Genomic DNA, 20,323 nt, shown 5'->3' on the forward strand with positions numbered 1-20,323 from the left:
TTTAAAGATTCCCGCTTTTAAAGATTCCCCATTTTAAAGATTCCCCGTTTCCCGTTGCCCGTTGCCCATTCCCATTCCCCGATTCCCCGTTCCCCGTTTTAAAGATAGCCACCGTGTCTCGCTCAGAAGTTTCGTACGGGATCACTATTAGAAGCAAACGACCGATTGTCAAAACCACCGAAGCCGAATAAAAACGCTCCAAAGGGTTTAACGTACTGAAGTTTTATGAAAATTATAACTAAGATGGCTTTTATTAGCATACAAACCCTTAGGCAAACGATTTCAAACTCTTCGCAAACCCTTCGCAAAGCCCATGCACACGCTTTGCAAACCCTTTGCAAACTCTTTTCAAACCCTTTGCAAACTCTTTTCAAACGCTTTACAAACTCCTTTCAAAAGGTTTACAAACTCCTTTCAAACGCTTTACAAACTCCTTTAAAACGCTTTCAAACGCTTTACAAACTCCTTCCAAACCCTTTCAAACGCTTTACAAACCCTTTTAAAAGCATTTCAAACTTTTTCCAAACCCTTTGCAAACGCTTTGCAAACCCTTTGCAAATGCCTTGCAAACGCCGTTTGAGGGCGTTTGAAACACCGTTTGGCCCAAATTGAAATGTTCGATAAGACGTGTTTTCCTATGGAAGGTCACATTTGTGAGAACTACACTACACTTTTTCGAGCTGAGCTTGTGTAACAGTTGCGTGCCTTTGCAATAGGACACCAACTCATTCATGTCTCTTAGTGTTTTGATATGAATGCAAGATGAAAACAAAAAAACGTGCTCAAAAATTTTGGCAGTCCTCCAAACAATTGAGAACAATAATATTTTTTTACTACAAAATAAGCGACACTAACTATCCAAATTACTGTTTCAACATTGTTTATTCTCTGACGTGTTACTTCTAACTAGAGGACAATTTGCATGACTGTTATGTGATATGAAAACCAAAATGCAAGCAAAAGAATAAACTCGGAATTTTAGCCTGAAGGCAAAATTTTAAAGCTCGCAATTGATTTCAGTTGTTGAAAAAAACAAAAACTATAGTTGCAAACTTGTTTATTCCCCAATGTGTTTCTTCTACCTAGAGAAGAATTCTACAAGACACATTTGCATGACTGTTATATGTCACTTTTTAATATGATATCTAGCTTCTCAGAATCAACTCCTGCCAATACGAAAGCTCATATTCGATTTGCATTCATGAAAATCTCATTTGCCCAAAGTGCAATTCACTCTGGACCAGCTTCCATCAATTTCACCTCTGTCTTGGTGCTGCAGAGGTCTTGGGTTTGAATCCTGATTTGAGGTCTTATTTTCACAACTGCTTAAGCTATGTACAAAACTGCCATGATCTTTACATCTTTCTCCACAGGTCACTAAATTCAGACTTGTTCACTAAATTGCAGACTTGTTTATTCTCTGACGCGTTTGTCTAACAAGAGAAGAATTCTACGAGCTAAATTTGAATGACTGTTGTGTGACTTTGTAATATGACACCTCAGCGTAAACCCAGTAGGTAAACTCAGCATGAACCCAATACATACTGTAAACAAAAGAACAATCTCAAAAGTTTGGCCTGTGGGCAAAATTTTAAAGTTCGCATTCGATTTGGGTTCATGAAAATCTTCTTCCTTGCCCAAAGTGAAATTCACTTTGGTTTGCAAAATTTCTTAATTCAGGCTCAGCCCGTACCACTTAATACTACCATCAAATAATGATAAGCACTACCATCAATATTAGCAGACACATACGGATTACCTTCTGTTGAGCGATTTGCGTTCATAAAAATCTTCTTGCTTGCTCAAAGTGAAATTTGCTTTGGTTTGCAAAAATAATTTCATAATTCAGGTTCAGCCTGTACCACTTAATACTACTGTCAAATATGATACTACCATCAATATTAGCAGACACATACAGATTGTCTTCTGTTGACCGATTTACATTCATGAAAATCTTCTTACTTGCCCAAAGTGAAATTCGCTTTGGTTTGCAAAATTTCATAATTCAGGTTCAGCCTGTACCACTTAATACTACTGTCAAATATGATACTACCATCAATATTAGCAGATACATACAGATTGTCTTCTGTTGACCGATTTACATTCATGAAAATCGTCCTACTTGCCCAAAGTGAAATTCGCTTTGGTTTGCAAAATTTCATAATTCAGGTTCAGCCCGTACCACTTAATGCTACCATCAAATATGATACTACCATCAATATTAGCAGCCACATACGGATTGCCTTCTGTCAATCTTTAAGTTTGCCTCGGAACTATTCAATATCAGCTTCCATCAATTTCACCTCTGTCTCACTATTGATCACAATGTTTGGCTTATATTGAGCTCATGCTTTGTTCTGTTTGTTATTTCTAATTTGCTGTCAATGAACTCTGACTGAAAAGCAAACAATAAAAGTTTCCAGTTTTAGTGCAACACGCAAACTTATGTAATATCTAAAATAATGTAATTATGTGCCCACACTATTTACTGAAGACATGCTCTGATTTCTACCCATGCACTGATTTTTTGCTGGTCAGCAGAAATGGCACAAAAACTTAACAGATGAATGACCAACTCCTCATTTGCATATCAGTTACATAATCTGCACACCACCATCAACTTGTGACTTGCTATCGCAATTCACAAGTTAAAAATTAATTAATACAGAATGTTGATATGCTAGTGAGAGTATGAGTATGCCCGCATTGCGTGCCTATATGTATGTAATCAACCATGACACTTTGCGGCCATAGTCCTACCAGGTGCTCAGTGCAAGATAGCGACTATCCATTGTTGAACCATTTGTTTTGTGTTCCCTTCTTGCCTCTTAATTCTCTGCCCTTCAAAGTAAATCAACACAGAATATATTGCATACTATGTTAAACCCTGGCAAAGTAATCCTATCATTTAGCCAATCCATTATCTGGGTTAACAGCCTTGAACCTATTCAAGCCGGAATTTTTTCCACCCTTATTTCATAACTCCTTATGTGTACGTAGCTGTGATGATCATTTATGTCTTTACATCTTTCTGCACAGTTGAAATATACCTGGTGTATGATCTTTCCTATGGTATATCCACTTGTAAAATGTAGTGAATTAGAAATCAATGTGATTTTTATACCTTTTGTTCTTTGTTTAAGGTTTATAGCTGTTACTCATGGAAAGCAAATCAAGGTCTGGCATGCTCCTGACTATAGTAAAGAGTTTGCACCCTTCACTGTTCATAGAACTTACACAGGCCTCTTTGATGACACTGTCTGTATAGACTGGTCTGCAGACTCCAGGTGAGTAATACAGTGCTTGGCCAGTTGCAAGTTTGTTAACCCATTTTAAACTCGTCACAAATAGATGAGCTTGGGAACTGGAACCTTAAGGGTTAGTTGGGAGCAAAAAGCAATAAGCTGAAGGGAAGTGTGCATGGTAACCCTGGAAGTGGGAACCACCCCCAAGAAGCAGCTGCTAACTGGCACTGTCACACTGAAAGGTATCAGTAGAAACAACTGACCTGACCAATACTTACCAAGAAACCAGCAAGCCAAGAGGGAGGGAGGAGAGGGAGCAAGAATCAGCAGAGATTTGCTAGTACAAAGTGCAAATGATTCAGAAAGATCAGCTAACTGCACAAGTAGTGCGGTGAAGTATAAGAGCCCTGCGAATCCCCTGAGGGCTACCCCACAGGTCACGCCTAAAGGGTAAGTGGGGAGCAAAAAGCCCTAAGCTGAAGAAGGGGAACCATAGCAACCCTGGAAGCGGGAACCACCCAAAGGAAACCTTTCTCCAGGTGCTTGGAGAACAGAGGGACCCAAGAACATGGTGACCTGGAACCTTCAATCCCCAAATTAACTCCAAGCACCTAGTGAATATGAACAGCACACATCTGACGAGGCCAATGTCCAAATGTTGCTGCAAGTCTAGGAAACTATATTAAGGTGCCATGTGACAGAAGCAGGAGACAAGCACTAAGTGGCACAGCAGGTGACCAGGACAAATCCTTTATGCCAGCTTTAAGCAGAGTGGTACTAATAGTGCAAAAGGTATCCTGAAGTCCACTGCGAGCGAAGGTGGAGGCAGCCCTGATGTGGAAGCAATGGCTGAGGGGAAGGCTGAAGAGACAAAATGCTGGATAGTGCAACAAGACCCAGGAAAAACTTGTATTAGGGCATGATGCTACATAAGCCGGAGTCAAGCGCTAAGAGGCAGAGCAGGTGACTAAGGTAAATCCTTTATGCCAGCTTAGTGGAGAGTGCTGCTAACAACTCTGATGGAGTCCTGATGTAAAGCTTATAGGCATTGCTAGACCAGCGGCCTATGGCTTGTATTAGATGATCAGGAACTCCATTGCATGCCGCAATGGTGGTGGCCCCGATGCGTAAGCTATGGCTGGAGAAGCTTCCAGGTATGTTAGCTGAGGCCATAATCTGCCAAAGTCAGTCCGTGAGACAAGTACACGAAAGAGGCTGCCCATTCTGTAACAGGAACAGGGGACCTGGTGCATTACCCTTGCTAGTGAGATAGGTCATCACAGAGTGGACTGCACAAAGATGATGCCAGCCAATGCCAATATGGATGAAGCGGCCTTTCCTAAAGGGATCGGTCTTCAAGCCCTTGGTCTTTAAGCGCATGCAGGAGGAGGCTGACAGGGAGAGTCCACTGCAATGCCCTGGGCCGGGTTGTTCAAAAGGTGGTTAATGCTAACCCACGATTAAAAGTTAACCGAAGTATAAATATTTCTTGTATACAATTGTTTTTCACTGCTTATGTTTTGTGTATTTTGAGATTATAAAAACTCAAAACAGAAAGCCAAACAATATAAACAGAAAATCTCACTGCAAAGTTACAAGAGTCAAATCAAAATTCTCGCTTATCCTGGGTTAGCTTAATCGGGCTTTGAACAACCCCGCCCTGAACACCCAGATGGAGTGATAGAGAAAAGCTAGCTATATTGGGCACTGTAAACTGTGAGGTGCACAGTAAGCCAAAGTACCCGAGTGAACTGGCAGCCTAGAACATGTGGTGATCCAGGAGACAAAGATCCAAAGACTGCCAAAGAGGGGAGCCCTGACAATGCTTAATACCACAGACAGCCCGCTTTAGGCAAAGACAGTTGGCAAGAGGATCTTGCAACCCCTGTTCAATGTGGAGTGCTCTAACCCCAGCCGAGTAGACCTTAATTGACGAGTGCTGTATTGTTTGAGCCAGAAATGTGGCAAATAGGCACGAAGTCCATTCGTCAGCTGGGCAAGGAGAACCCGAGGAATGTAGCTTACCAAGCTGACAGTAGAAGGAAATAAAACTGTCGTGTAGAAGGAGCGAGACCTTGGGTTAGAAGCAAGTAGCACTGCTGCTCCAAGGCGGAGACGTCAATTCTGCTAGGAGTTTGGGGGGTACTGGAGTGGGAAGAGGCTATTTGATTGTTAGCACCTGACACATGGTGAGAGGAAAAGGAGAAGCTATGACAAGCAGCTGAGAATAACAGTCTGCACAACAACCACATTAAGCAGGGCACTCTTGAGGTCCTGATGTTTAAGATGTGAACTACAGCATCATTGTCTGAGCAAAAAAGACATGTTTTTTGACCCACAAGTGTCCCCAGATATGAGCTGCAAGAACTACAGGGAAGAGCTCCTTATAGGCAATAGACTGCTGTTGTTGGGAAGGAGCCCATGAGCCAGCAGACCAGTAGCCCTTCAGATGCGTTCCTTAACCGATCGAACCCACAACATCAGATGACACTTCAACATCAGCCTCAGGCAACAGTCTTAGGAAGAGCCAGAAGCTTGTGCTATGCTAGTCAGACAAGAACTGGTGCCACCAGAGAAGGTCCAGATTAAATTCTTGGTTAAGATGAATGGGTGATCTCTCCTCTGTAAGCAGCATAACAGGTCAATCATGCGGCGTAATAATGTTCTACCCAGCTACACCACTTTAGCAGCATGATACAAATGTCCTACTAGTGATTCAAACTCCTGTCTGTTGCACCACTTTCAAGGAAGCCAGGAACTAATCAAACCTTGTAAAGATGACAACTTCTCCAAGGGGAGACAAGCTCAATATTCAAGACAATGAGCACTGTGGAGGGGCCCACATGCTTGCCTGGGTGCAGAAAGAGACCTAGCCATTGGCAAACTTCCAGGGCAGTCCCCAGGTTATGTGCACACTGTTGTGACTGGGGTGGGGGGCTGCAGTGATGAAATCACTCAAGTAATGGAGTCAATCTCGTATCTGGTAGGAAATGACCAGGATCCATTCCACCATGTCTGCAATTGTGTTAAAGATAAACAGAGCTGATTGAAGGCCAAAGGGGAGAGCTGAGTCCACATAGAATTGGTTGCACCACTTCATTCCCAGCAGGTAGTGATGAGACAGGTGCACAGGCACATTGCGATATGCCACCTCCACATCAAATTTGGCCATAAGGGCCCCTGCACCAAACTTGGATACTAGGCAAATCACCTGATCCATGGTGATGTAGTGAATGGTAAACTCATCTGGGTTGATCCCATCATTGACACTACCCCCCCCCCCCTCCTGGGAGGAAAGATCTACAATGAGGTACCACTTCCCTGGTTGGCCTCTTGGGAACAACACCAAAGCTGCTAATTTGGAGATTCTGGTAGGGTGGAAAATTTAAAGAGTTGCAAATTTGCTTACAAGTTTAACCCATTGAATCCACATTGCAAGTGCATGTGTTCTTTGAGGTAACACCTCCAGTCATTAGGGTGTGCTTCTACATATAGGCTTGGTAAAGGGAGTATATGAGAGAAAGTAGAACAAAAGTGGATGGGTTAATGAATTCCAGATTGTGGTAGAAGATGATTGGAATGTAGGAAGAGAATGGGTAGAAATGGACAACAAAAGCTCTGCATGCACAGTGAATTGTCCTTTCCCATGACCCATGCGGCTTGGCACAAAGATTGGAAGTTTCATTTTGCAAGATGGTGTAAAATTAGACTTTGACTCCTAAAAAGGCTGAATATAGAAGATTGTATCATATGTAAAATAGTCACAACACACACTTCTTTTATTACTGGGTATGTTAGAGAGTTTTGCCCAAAAGTTGACTACAATGTGCATCACTGGACAAAGAGATACCGGTAATTAAGAAGAAAAGTAATGATGAAAAAAGCGTTGAGCATGGCTGATTACTCTACTTGGAGGGTTGTACAGGGGTTGTACAGGGGGTTCACGAGCAGAAAAAAATAGCGAATTACTGTCTTATCATGGATATCAAAATCTCATTTTCCCAAATCATGAAAATAAGCAAGTAAGGTACCTTTTTTATAATAACTTACTCTTGCACTAGAAACAGTGTTTCATTTAGGAAATTGTTTCTGAAAGAGAATTTCATTAATGTTTCAGTGTAGTGTAAAAATTTTTTTCAGGAAGTGTTCAGTTATATATCATGATTTATTTAATATGTAGTTTTAAGTAGTTCTATAAGTAAGTTTGTCATAAGTAAGTTATAAGTAGTCATGTAACTGAAGAACCCTTGTAGGGAGTTGCAATAAAGTGTGTATGTTTTTTTATTCATTTTCACATTGCTTATATTAAACAATACAGTTATTTACGTTACTTACAGTGCAACTACATACATTACACATTACTTACAGTGCACTTACACTTACTTACAATGCAGCTATTTACATTCCATACAGTATATGTATTTATACAAAAGAATAAGTATTAAATAGTTAAATAACTGCAGTTAAACATAACATAATAGTAAAACTGGTAGTAATCTTACAGAAAACAGTTCGCCCATTTGAATTGTATAAATTCTATTTTATTACTCTTTTGCGCAATGTACGCTTCTGTTTCATACTTAAGTTCGATTTTAGCCTTAAATCCATAAATAGTTGGAAAGGTTTGGTTTCTTCTACAGTCCCACAAGTAAATTTTTGCAATCAGTAAAAAGTAGTTAAGTAAGGGGCATGGTCTTTTTATAATGCCCATTATGATATCTTCTAAAGTTAGGTGAATTTGCTCATTTTTTACCAGTGACCAATACACCTCAATATCTTTCCAAAATGCTATAGAGAAAGGACAGTGGTACAGCAAATGGGTTAAAGTTTCTAATTCGCTTTTACAAAATGTACAATCTTTCTGTGAAATGAAGCCAATTTTGTGAAGCTTTTCATTTATATAAAGGATTCTATTAAGTACTTTATACTGAAAAGCTCTGACGTAGTGTTCAAGAGCAACTTTATGTGGGAGCAAAAAGACTTGTTGTAGTTGCTTTTCTGACAGGTTGAAATCCCTATGAAGAATGGTGATTGCATTTGGTAGTTTGGCTTTTTTGCTGATAAGTAGTGAATAGTAATCCCTTGACTTCTTAGGTTAACATTTTAAACACAAAATACCTCGTTGCCATTGCCAGTGGAGAAAGATGGTATAGTAGAGGATGGGGAGCTACTTATAGTGTTGTCCTGTAGGTGAGGTGGAATGGAGTCCCAAAGGCCCATAAATACAAGAAAATTAGACTTTTCTATGTTCCTCGCAGCAATCTCAAATCAATATTATTGCAATTTAAAAGGAGATCCCTCAAGTACGCTACACCTGAGAGGAAGAAATTTTTATAACAAAGTGGACTGCCATCTATACGAATATCCCAATTTTTCCATATTATATCGTGCCAGTCTTTTGGAGAAGCAAAGTCTTTACGAAACTCTGACCACCATTTCAAAAGTTGAGAATAGAATAGTGAAGGAACTGAGAGGTCATTAACATCGTAATTACAGTTTAACAGAAACAGACCTCTAAACTTTGCTAAAAGGTGAGAGAGATACCATTTGCACAGGCCTCCCATAACATAAAATATCCTTTGTAGCCTGGCCAAATGCAAAGATTTAATCATACAATCTATGTCAATCATTTTTTAAACCACCTTTAGCATAATCGTTAATTGTCAAAAGACGGGTTGTCTTATCTGTTCCATTCCACAGAAATTTGTAAACTAGTCTATTTAACTCTTTCACAAATTCATCTGCAACAGGCATGAGCATATGTAAATGACTTTCGGTATAACTAAGGATTTAATGACAGTCACCTTGCTGTAAAGTGACAAGCCTCTACAGGACCACATGTTCAGGAAGTTTTTTAATCTTGTCCAAATTCTCGAAGAAGTTTTTCTCTCGAAGAAGGGCTTGGTCGTATGAATAGTAAAGGCCTAGAGCCTTGATAGGTTCACGAGGCCATTTGATACCCAAGGGTTTAGAGTTGTTATTTTTACAAGATCTGATCCACATACCTTCTGTTTTACTATAGTTAATTGCTAAACCTGAAAGCAGTTTGAAAGTATCTAATAAGTCAAAAAAGTTTGGGCTGAGTTAAAGTCAGAAAGGTTGCTGTTGTATCGTCTGCGTACTGGAGCAGTTTGTTTTCTTGTCCATTGATAGAGATGCCTCTGATACTCGTATTCTGCTGTACAGCGATTGCTAGAGCTTCCATTGCTAGTACAAAGAGATAGGGAGATAATAGGTCCCCTTGCCTGACCCCACGTTCCAAGGCAAAAAAGTCCAACATGAAACCATTATTTATAACGCAACTTTGAATATTCTTCCCAGCGCATAAAATCTGGACGAATCTTTTTGTTCATCTGTGAGTTTAAGGATGTTTAAATTCATCAGAAAAGTCTCAATAACGTTATTATTAGAACATTTGTTTCTACTCGTGTACAAATCTTGGTAAAAGCGCTTCTGTTCAGCGAGAAAGACTGTTGGATCAGTGGTCGATGAATTATTAGAATTCAGTTTCGGCATATGTTTCTTTACGTGGTTTCATTTTTCTAGGTTGAGAAAGTATTTGGAACTTTTTTCACCGTATTCATGCCAACGGGCTCGAATTATTTTCCCTCTCGTTTTCTCTTCATAAAAGGATTCTATCTTTTTCCAAGCCGTAATCAGCATATTCAAGTTGTTTTCACAAGAATCATTTTCATATATCTGTTTAGCTGAGGCATACTCTTTTTCTAATTGAGCTTCCTTATCCTTTCTGCTTCTGGCTCTTTTCATCAAGAATTGTATTGTATGGTCTCTTACGTTAAATTTTGTCCATTCCCAGATGCTTCTATTGTCAGACAATTCTTTTCGACCTTCTCCAACCCACTTTGGTAATAAATTTGAAATTTCATCGTTATAGAAGGAATCATCTAGAATAGTACAGTTCATTTTCCAGTAACCCTGACCTTTCTTATGCTTTAGCCCATTGTCCTCCTCCACGAGCATAATTGCGGAGTGATCTGTTCTGAGAGCTGGAATTATGTCAGTTGATTTTATCCAAGCTGGTAAATTATTAGAAATAAACCAATAGTCTACACGACTAAATATTTGTGGAGAGCTTTGGCACCAAGTGAAGCTTTTAATTTCTGGGTTTTTGACGCGCCAAATGTCCACTAAAATGAATTCCTCTTGAAAGCATTCAATACTTGCAATTGCTATTTTACGTGGGGCCAAAGAACTGCCTTTCTTGTCTAACAATGGGTTCATAGTACAATTAAAGTCACCTCCAACAATAACTTTTTCATCTGCGTCAAAATGTTCTTCTAGTAGGGTTTTCCTTAGCTTCTCCAAAAAGTTAGCTATATCATTGTCCTTATTCAGGGCGTAAATGTTAATCAGGGTATATTTATGGTCGGCAATGTCAGCTTTGAGAATAATATAACTTCCCTGGGGGTCTATGATTCTGGAATGAATAGTGCAATCGGTACCTTTCTTCAATAGGACAGCAACCCCACAAGAATTAGAGTTTCCATGGGACAATATAATGTTGGCACCCCATTCGTTTCTCCATTGCACCTCAGTATCCTTTTTCAAGTGCGTTTCGTGTAAAAATACAATATCGGGATTTTTCTTGCAACACCAAGTAAAAACTGCTTCAGTTTCGCTTGTGCTTTTTGCATAACTTCTTCTCTATCCTGGTAGCAGAGAAAACGAGCGATAATCGGATGAGGATCGCTGCTGCTTCTTGGTTTGCCCAAACAATGGACCCTTTGAAATTTGATTCTTTTCCTTGCATCGGTGATGTTAAGTTCATCTTCCAAGAAATTAAAAAGGACATATTTGTGACCGTGAACGGGAAAACGTACCTTAACGCTTATCCGTTAGACAGGCAAAAGCGTTAAGCATCCGTTAGTCATCCGTTAGAAAGTTTTCTTAAAACGTTAGGGGCGTTAGCCCAACCGTTAGACGTTAGCATCGGGCCGTTAGAACGGAGAGTGCAACCGTTAGCAAGAAACATGTATCCGTTAGCCGTTAGCATCAGACCGTTAGACGGGACAGCATAACCGTTAGCAAAAACTCTGTATCCGTTAGCACAGCTAGAGAAGCCGTTAGGATCCGTTAGAATAAACTAGCATACGTTAAACGGGTAACGATTCTGTTAGAATGGCATGGCACCCGTTGAAGTAGCATGTGGTACGTAGCCTAACACAGTGTGAAACGAGAGCAGCTCTTGGCTTCCATTTAGTTCAAAACAATCATGAGAGATAGCTATCTTTCGATGAGAAGTTTGGCGATTATTATTTTTTGATGCCCTGATGATTGATAAATACAACTCAAATGAAGTTCAATAAAGCCTTCATACTATAATTATTATACACGATCCAAAACAAAACACGTTTGCCGCTTTCGAAAACAGAAACGACATGTAAAATCATAACAACGATCGTCATTATATGAACTGTTTTATTTATTCGGCAAAGTCCAGTTGTTTCGAGAGCTTGTAATTTGTTACCGTAAGTCGTGAACAAACGAAAGTTAAAAATACCTTACAAATGCCATAAATGAACGAACCAAACACGGAGAAAACTCAACCAATGGCCATGCGATGAATAAAGATGTTCTGCGAAGTAAACACTGATCACGTGTCAAGAACTTGTGCTCGTTTGTCAATGTCACAAAGTGCGGGTTCAAAAATTTGCATAAAGTTGTTTACATCTTCCAAGATGTAAGAAACAGCCATATTCCGGCGGAAAGTTTGATAAATATTTTGATAGACTGTTGTCTGACTCTGAATCAGAAGAAACCAATTTAACTACATGTATGTGACAAAAACAACTTTATCTGATGAAACCAGCGCCAACAAAACGCCCGTCGTTTCGAGACTAGCTTTGTGGCTTCGGAAGGTACCGCTTTTCGCATGCTCTGTCAAGAATGCGTAATCTTTCGCGAATCCACAGCTGGAGAAAACAGTTACTTTTAAAAAACTCTAGACAAAGTCATTGTGTAAAAATAAGTACAAGCGACAAATCCATTTGAGTAAAACAATAAATGTTCACCCTGCTCGACTGGCGAGTTAAATTGTTTACACGTAGGTTTAGCGACGTTTCGCGTTCCACACGATAATAAAGGACTCGAATTCTGAGTTTGTCTGTCTCGATGAGGAAGTGATAGTTTATATCACTGAGTTTTGCTTTCAATGCTCACCGTGGAAATAATTTTTAAATGTTTGTCCCATCGACGACTGATGAAATAGGCACTTTGTGATTCTTTTTTTTTAGAAATCGTGAACGTAAGACATAATGGATTGGCACGGTTATGCATGTGTTTATAACATTGGACTGAAAGCTATGCTGTTCGTTCGTTAAAAGTCCTTAGACGTAAACTGTTAGACAACCGTTAAACGTCCTTAGATGTAGGCCATTAGACAACCGTTAAACGGCTTCAGTCATCCGTTAGAACAAACTGTACAACCGTTAGAACGTGTTCTTCATCCGTTAGACATACTTAGTTAGCCGTTAGAACGTTAGGAGAGAGCGTTAGAACGCTTTGATCATCCGTTAGGCACAATTAGATAACCGTTAGAACGTTAGGACAAAACGTTAGAATGTTGTGAAGGCCGTTAACTATCCGTTAGCTATCCGTCTGTTAGCGGCCGTTTAACGGATAAGCGTTAAGGTACGTTTTCCCGTTCACGGTCACATTTAGTGTTTTCACTCAGTAGGGAATCGCTCAACTTCGCCACATTCTGATTGTCTGTTGAGTTGCTGGGATTTTCAACAATGCCAGTAAACTTCAGGTTTTTTCTTCTGCTGTAGGAGTCGGAATACAGGAGCATTTTCTTGAGGTTTTTGTTCTCAAATTTGAGGTCCTGAGTAGGTCACGTTTCAAGTTGGCGATGTCACTGGCATTGAAGTCTACACTTTGTTCCAGTTTATTCACAGAGTCGATGGTGGTTTTGGATTTAGCTTTCAGCTCAGCAACATCCTTGTCTAAGCTGGAAATAGCTCCTTTTATATTGGCCATAGTAGTGTATAAATTATTGAAGCGGTTTTCGATGACATCCAGCTTAGTGACTCTCTTTAAGACTTCATCCAGTTTCTTCCCAAGGTCGGCGGCCATTGAAGGAGCTTTTAGAGCTTCGTCGTCTTCTTTGTCTGAATATTCTGTTATAAAGTGTGTATGTACTTAGAGGGTTGTACAGGTGATTTACTGTATGTGATTATTCAGCTCTCAATGTTTGAAAATTGTACATTCTTTAGTTATGCTTGTAATAATTATAAGCAGAACAAAAGACAACTTCCTGAACAATTGTTACATGTGACATCACTTCCAAATCCTTCTATAACCACAAAAAGTCTGTACCAGGTCAGTGGCCCATACAGCCAGAGGTTATCCTGGTTTTTGTAGCATCAAGCGACTAGGAATATTTTTACACCCTCTGGATGGGATGCTCATCCATCGCAGGGCTATACCCTCAGGGTTCCCCTAGCATTAAATTTCCATTTAACACACAATGCAATGAGCTAGAGCTCAAACCCAGACTGCTGTATTCAGAGTTCAGTGCACTAATCATTAGTCCACTGTGCCTCCACTAGGGATGGTGAATAGTAAAATTTGAGACTTTGTGAGATGGTAAGACTAATATATTTTCTGTGGCCCCCAGACTTTCTTATCCTTCCAAAATAAATCAAGACTCAGAGAAGGTGTTTGAAAAAAATTGAGATTTTGAGAGCCATGAAATTTGTCTAAAATTATCTGAGATGTGAACTAAATAATTACACAAAAGAAGCCTAGGCTTAAGTGTCAGAATTTTGCAATATACTTACTTGTGTTTGTATTTAGTGTAAATGTGTAAAAGCACTCAGGTTTACATGTATGTGTTCCTTTTTTATGGTCAGATTTTTTGTTGTGGGCAGCAGAGACATGACAGGACGTATCTTTTCACTTTTCCCTGTGGTGAATTTTTCTCCAGTCACCCTGTCTGGCCACCGAAACACTGTAAGAGGCTGTTTCTTTGAAGAAAACTCACTGGATGTATCTTTGTTGGTATTGAATTCAGAGTGTAAACTTATTATTTGTGGAGGATGTATACCTTGGGGATAATACAGGGGTTTCATTAAGGGTGGGGTACTGGGCAAATTGACTGGCTGTGAGGACAATTTGCCTGGCTGGTTTGACTATCTATTGGAAAGTTTTTCTTTCAGAGCAGTTCAGTTCTAATAGTTTTGCCCACCTATGAAAACCAGTTGCCCTCCTGCTGAAAACATTAATGAAACCCCTGATAATAGTGATGGGAATTACGCTCTAAACAGGGATTATGTATTATGAAATTGGTAATTCTGATATTTGGGGTAATAAGAGGTATTCCAGGGCTGGTGTAATTTTGTTACAATGTGCTACATATTTGTAGTGTGTGAACAACAGGTGTGGTGAGCATGAAAAGAAAATTGGTGAGGTAAGCATGCTCTTGGGAGGAAGATCTTTCAGGGAATCAGACCTTTTAAACTTTCTTTTGATGCTACTGACCTACAGTGTAGTATGATACAAGATTCTCCTACCCTAAACCAATTGGTGAGACCGCTGACAGCTTCATGCTGACAGGTCTATATTTCACAACATGTACACAAAGAGTTCACAGATTTTGGTAGAATGTCATAATTACTGGCTATCTGATTCTGTATTTTGCATCCTACATCTCAGGAAAAGTTATTCCCTTTTCTGTCAACCAGTTTGGGATGGTCATTTCAAAGTGCTTCAAGCAACTTTTAGAGGGCATTCTCTCGCATTTCCACCTGAAAGAAGAATAGAAACAGTGCTCCTGGCATCAGAAAACATTGTGTGCTGAGAACAACAACTTTGGTTTTAATGGCTTTGCAGAGATAAGATATCTAGGGAAAAAGTATTTTCCATTTGACAGTTTAAGCCAGGAAGATTCTGTCTGTTCTAGACATTGCATCTGCTGTGGCCAGTAAGATAACTGCCGATCTATTTGATCTAGGGAGCTGCTGATGTTTGTTTAAGCCCTGAACTTAAATCTAAGCATTGCATGATGTTTCCTGAGTTGTTTAAACCGTAAATCTTTGAATTAGCGCCCTCCTCAAATGAGCACCCCAATCAAATAAGCACTCCTCCTATTAGCCAAAATTTAAAATAAGTGCCCCCTCCCCTCAAATAAGCACCCCCTCCCCTCCCCCATTTTTTGGACAAGTAATGAGACAACAAAGGATGTATAGTTTTCGTCATGTAGTATTAGATTTGTACATTGTTTTTTTCAGTTAAGTGAACACATTGAACATGTTAAGTACTAACGCTGCTGCGATTTAAACTTTAGGATCAGCTTTTCATGTCAATAAACAGCTTATGTTGTTGTTTACACACAGATGATGTATTAAAAAAATGATCATGACAGGCCATGATTTGGGAAAAATTTAATAAGCGTCCCTCCCTTGAATAAGCGTCTCTCATCTTCTCCTAAATTTGAAATAAGCACCCTGGGCACTAATTCGAGGATTTATGGTACCACTTTGTCAGCTGTGCTAAGTTAATGTTACTCCAAATCTTTGCAGGGCTTCTTTTGTGAATTTTTTTACCCTTCAATTGTAAAGTTTATAATTCAAGCTAACATTCTTTGAAAAAAAGAATAATTAAGTTTTACAAAGTGTGCAAGTTACTGAATATAAAATAAAGTAATTATTATAATAAGAGTGCCAGGGTGACAAGAAAAAGAATCACCAAAATAGAGCATAATTTTAACAAATTCTATGTTTCATAACCTTTCTATTGATAGACGATATAGTTTGTGGGGGCTTCATTGAAAAGAGCACATGCACCAATTTTTGTCTTTTTAGGACAGCATTGAAGGTTTGACATAGTTTATTAGACTGATAGCTTGTATGTGTATTATCGAATGATGAATTATTTCAGACTTGACAGTATTCAATTAGACATATACTGTAAGTTGTGATGGTGCACTGTTTTGTTGGAAGTGTAGTTTACCCCTTGAGGCTGTGCAAAGTGCTGATGTAGTAGTTCCTGGACAAGGTAATGTGTGAATTTATGCACAATTTCTTTATGAATACTTATGACTGACTTTCCCTTAACTGAGCCCTTTAATGTTGGATAGGAGTTGGTAAATAACCCGTGAAAGGGGAGGGGGGGTGGTACTCCCATTAATAAGCTATGGGTATATGCCGCTGTGAAGGGTATGGTTTTCAGGCAGTTGAGTCTGGGATAGGGTACAGAAATCAGACAGTTTTGGTCTAGAATAGAGTATTATTTAAAGGAAAAGTGGCCAGAGCATAAATAATTTAGTCTAGAACAGGGTTCTTTACCTGGGGCTCTATAATAGAAAGTGAAACTCTGTGGTGACTTTGTAAGATATTGATTTAGTTAATTAATGTATGTTGGACTACGATAGTGATAACATTTCTGCTTTGAATTGATTGTTTCTGCCATCAATTGAACCAGCAGTCATCAATGCAGTCTGCTTTGACATGAGACAACACTCTTTGAATTGAATAGAGCATGTCAGGAAAGTGAGCAAAACAGAGTTTTCTTCCAAAATATTCTTCATACAATCTCTTCTAAAGTTACTTTAATTTTGTTCTGGATGATCCAAAAGAAGAATGAAAGTTGGATGAAAATTGTAAGCCTTGTGCATTTCAAATGGAAGAATCAAGAGTTTTTTCGTTTGTGTGACTGTCTTCATTGATAGACTACTATCTACAATGCCTCACAGCATTAAGTTTGCCAGTACCCATTTACATATGTATTCACATGGGTGGAGAGAGGCACTGCAAGAGTGAAATGTCTTTCTGGAGAAAAATAGCACGCTTACCACTTTAGATGGCTTCATCTCCAAATTAAATTTGACTGTGTATCTACTTCTTATTATTTTGCAGAGAATAAAACTTCAATTGGTTGGAAAAAGCATTCCAAGTAAGAATTTCATCATATTTATGTGTTGAGTTGTGCCTCAAGTTGCTTCTGTGTTGCATCACAGTGTAATACACAGGTGTACAGTACAGTTTTGTTGTGGTTTTAAATAATGTAACGTGATCAAAATGAAATAAACATTAAACTAATTAAAATAGACATCAAAAGGTCGAGACAGCACGAAGCAAATCATGATTTTAAGAAGATTACAACATTTTTTAGTTAATAAGACATGTTTTGATGTTACTAACATCATCGTCAGTTACAGAATATTTGAAAAACCGCTAGGACTATATAACAACTAGGCGAAACATGCATAGTTAATTATGATTAAGTGACAAAAATAGATTACATGTTTGAGTGATTTGCAAAGTGTTGGAAAGAATGTAAAGCCTAAAGCGTAAGTGTCAGATTGACGTGATGAACTTGTTGATTTAAATTGGGCTTTCGCCAATTTATATGTATAACCTCCTTAAGTTTAAGTTGAAATTTAGTAGGGGTAGAATCAAGGATTTCGAAACAATCCGTAGAGCAAGATTGGTGACAACGTTCTGAGCTTTGTAAGTGTTTGAAGATGTGTGAGGACTTGTCTGAAGAGAGATGTTCACAGACGCCTGTGGAAAGATGACAGCCAGTTTCGCCCATATAACAAGCATTACAGCAAGCACAAGTAAATTTGTAAATCACACGTGAAAGAAGTTCTCTAGGGACAGAATCCTTCACTGAGAAAAGATTTCTTAATTTAAACGTGGTAAACACTAATTTGATGTCAAGATCATTACAATAACGATTGACAAGGTGGCGTATTTTGCTTTGAGCTACAGTAGAAAAAGGCCTAAATAAGGTATTATAAAAGTATTGTTTACCCTGTGAAGTAGTATTAGAGGAAGGAGGTGTTTGAGTGGAGCCATATCGGTCAATGGCTGTGTTCAAATATCGGTAGATGCATTTATCAATGAGATGAACGGGGAAAAGATTCTTGCGTATTATGAAACTAGTTTTCATTTTGCAATTATAGAATAATTCATATTTATGTATCATACAGAATGTACATGCACTAGTAAAAGATTGACTGCATAAGATTAGGATTTTCTTTTCATTAGTTTAAGTTCTATTATACTAGATATACTAGATCTCCTTACGTTTAACTCAGAAAAATAGTATTGGGTGATTCCAGAAAATATCTATACCCTTCCACAGGCGGCATGAACATTTTAGCCCCCCTTGCCTTTGGAAATACTGAAATGCTCTACCCCCCATGCACCCTGAATTCCAAAATCATTAAACCCCTCTCCCCTCCTGATTTTCATTTTTTATTTCGACCACTGGAATTCCTTGTTTGCCTCCCTACGAATTTCAGTGAAGGAGATTTTTCACTTTTACATATTCCCAGAAGTTATTGCAAATGATTTTCAGTAAAACAACTGTCAACAGGGCTCGAAATTGCAACTGATACGATTCCATGTATTTGTGACTAAATGTTCCTGACTAAAACTTCCTCCTCTTCGGTCTCAATTTTGCAACTAGTTTTCAACTAAACTCCTAAAGAAGTAAAAATTTCAATTGTTTTGTGTTTTAATTACAGTAACTGGGTGGGTAAATCCTGCCTAATTTACCTTTGATATTACAAACAGTATTCACTTGATCAGACACCGTTACAGTGGTTCCCTTATGAATGTGTATTGCTGGCGCATAGGAAACAGACATGGCAGGTCGACATTCACCAAACGATAAATATGACAAGATTTTAGGGGTTTTCTTCTGTAAATGATTGCGAAAACGTTGATTGATGCTTGTTTTGCATCTTGCTTTCCGCCGTCGTCAGTTTTTGTCTGTCCTCTCTAGAAACCCCCCATGCCCTTGGAATTCCAATTGGAGGTACCCCCATACCTTTGGATTTTCAGTTCAAAGACCCCCACCCCTCTTGTCCTTGGAATTTAATAAAGCTGCCCATGGTATAGGTATGGATATTTTCTGGAATCTCCCATTTTCTGAGTCGTAGGTATGGGCACAAATTTCTCTCAATCCTTCAATCCTTTGCTCCTCCGCTTCCTTTAGACTTTTTTGTGAATCCACTTATCGATGGGTAAGGCTTTCACAGCTGTACCAAGTTCAAGTCACACGACATGGCAGTGAAATGATTTCCTCACAGAATGATTAATTCTAATTTTTATTTGTAGAATTCTATGAGTATAGTAATGCAAATGCCGCAATCTGATTGGCTGAGCTATCTGTATACTATCAGCCATTAGTGTGCATTGGCTGAAGGTCGCCTGGAAAATAGCACCATTTCCTCGTTTTTGTTAAGTTACAGAAGAACATTTAGATACAAATGGATAATTAAATTCCTGAGAAGACTAAAAGAATGACATTCACAGTTTTGTGACTAGAAAATGTTGAAAAAACTGATGAGTAAATTTTCTCAGCTAACATACAACAGCTGAGAAAATTTTAGTAAGAATTCTACTAAAACAGTTAGACTAGTAATAGTTATCACTAAAGCTGCAGCTGCTTTCTTTTATTTCTGCAGATTGAAAGCAATTAAACATTATAGTATGAACAAAAGCTTTTATTTCTTTTTTCTTTGTTAAGTATATCACTCATATTGTTCCTATAACTTAGGCATCTTATCATAAATATGTATAACCCAAACAATCAACTATTAGTTAACTAACCAACATCTTCTATTATATTTTAACTCATTCTATTCCAGACAGTTTGAAAGGGCAAATTTAACATAACATATTTAACATATTATAAGTTCCCAGTTTCTTTCTTGCTGTACATCGGAACCAAGACACTTGTCAAATTAACCAAATCAATACTGTAAACAGTAGCCTGCGTAGCAAGCGTTTCTGTGGGGTTCAGGAGCAAAGAATATTACAGCGTGAAAAAAGGAGCGAGTAAAAGAGGGGGGAGGGGGAGGGGAAGGAAGGAAGGAAACGCTTGCAGACAAACCCCTGGGGTCTGACTGCGCACACTGAGATTTCATGCTGTCGTCGGCTGTCATAAAGTTAGCCAATAAAATCTTCGGCCTTCCATAGCGGAAGTGAACTTTGAACCAAAATAAACTTAAAACTTGTCAAAATATGTCTGAAACAACGAGCGCGCGGTGGGACGGAGAAATTTCAATGAATAAAATTTGGTAATTTATAATCAAGCTATAT

General features: G+C 38.8%; 1 protein-coding gene and 1 pseudogene across 1 annotated transcript in view; one reads left to right on the forward strand and one right to left on the reverse strand.

Annotated features, from left to right (window-relative positions):
- Positions 1-20,323, forward strand: part of LOC110068325 (periodic tryptophan protein 2 homolog) — a 138,670-nt gene that overhangs the window by 33,144 nt on the left and 85,203 nt on the right. The window contains exons 5-8 of the mRNA XM_089273368.1: positions 3,144-3,287; positions 14,120-14,255; positions 16,166-16,262; positions 17,123-17,159. Coding sequence (XP_089129494.1) covers positions 3,144-3,287; positions 14,120-14,255; positions 16,166-16,262; positions 17,123-17,159 — 414 coding nt within the window. The remainder of the gene's footprint in view (positions 1-3,143; positions 3,288-14,119; positions 14,256-16,165; positions 16,263-17,122; positions 17,160-20,323) is intronic.
- On the reverse strand, positions 4,227-5,013 carry LOC149103142 (uncharacterized; annotated as a pseudogene).

The sequence above is a fragment of the Orbicella faveolata genome, unplaced genomic scaffold, assembly GCF_042242905.1.
Source record: "Orbicella faveolata isolate gen_17 unplaced genomic scaffold, um_ofav_v1 contig_35, whole genome shotgun sequence".
Classification (NCBI taxonomy): domain Eukaryota; kingdom Metazoa; phylum Cnidaria; class Anthozoa; order Scleractinia; family Merulinidae; genus Orbicella; species Orbicella faveolata.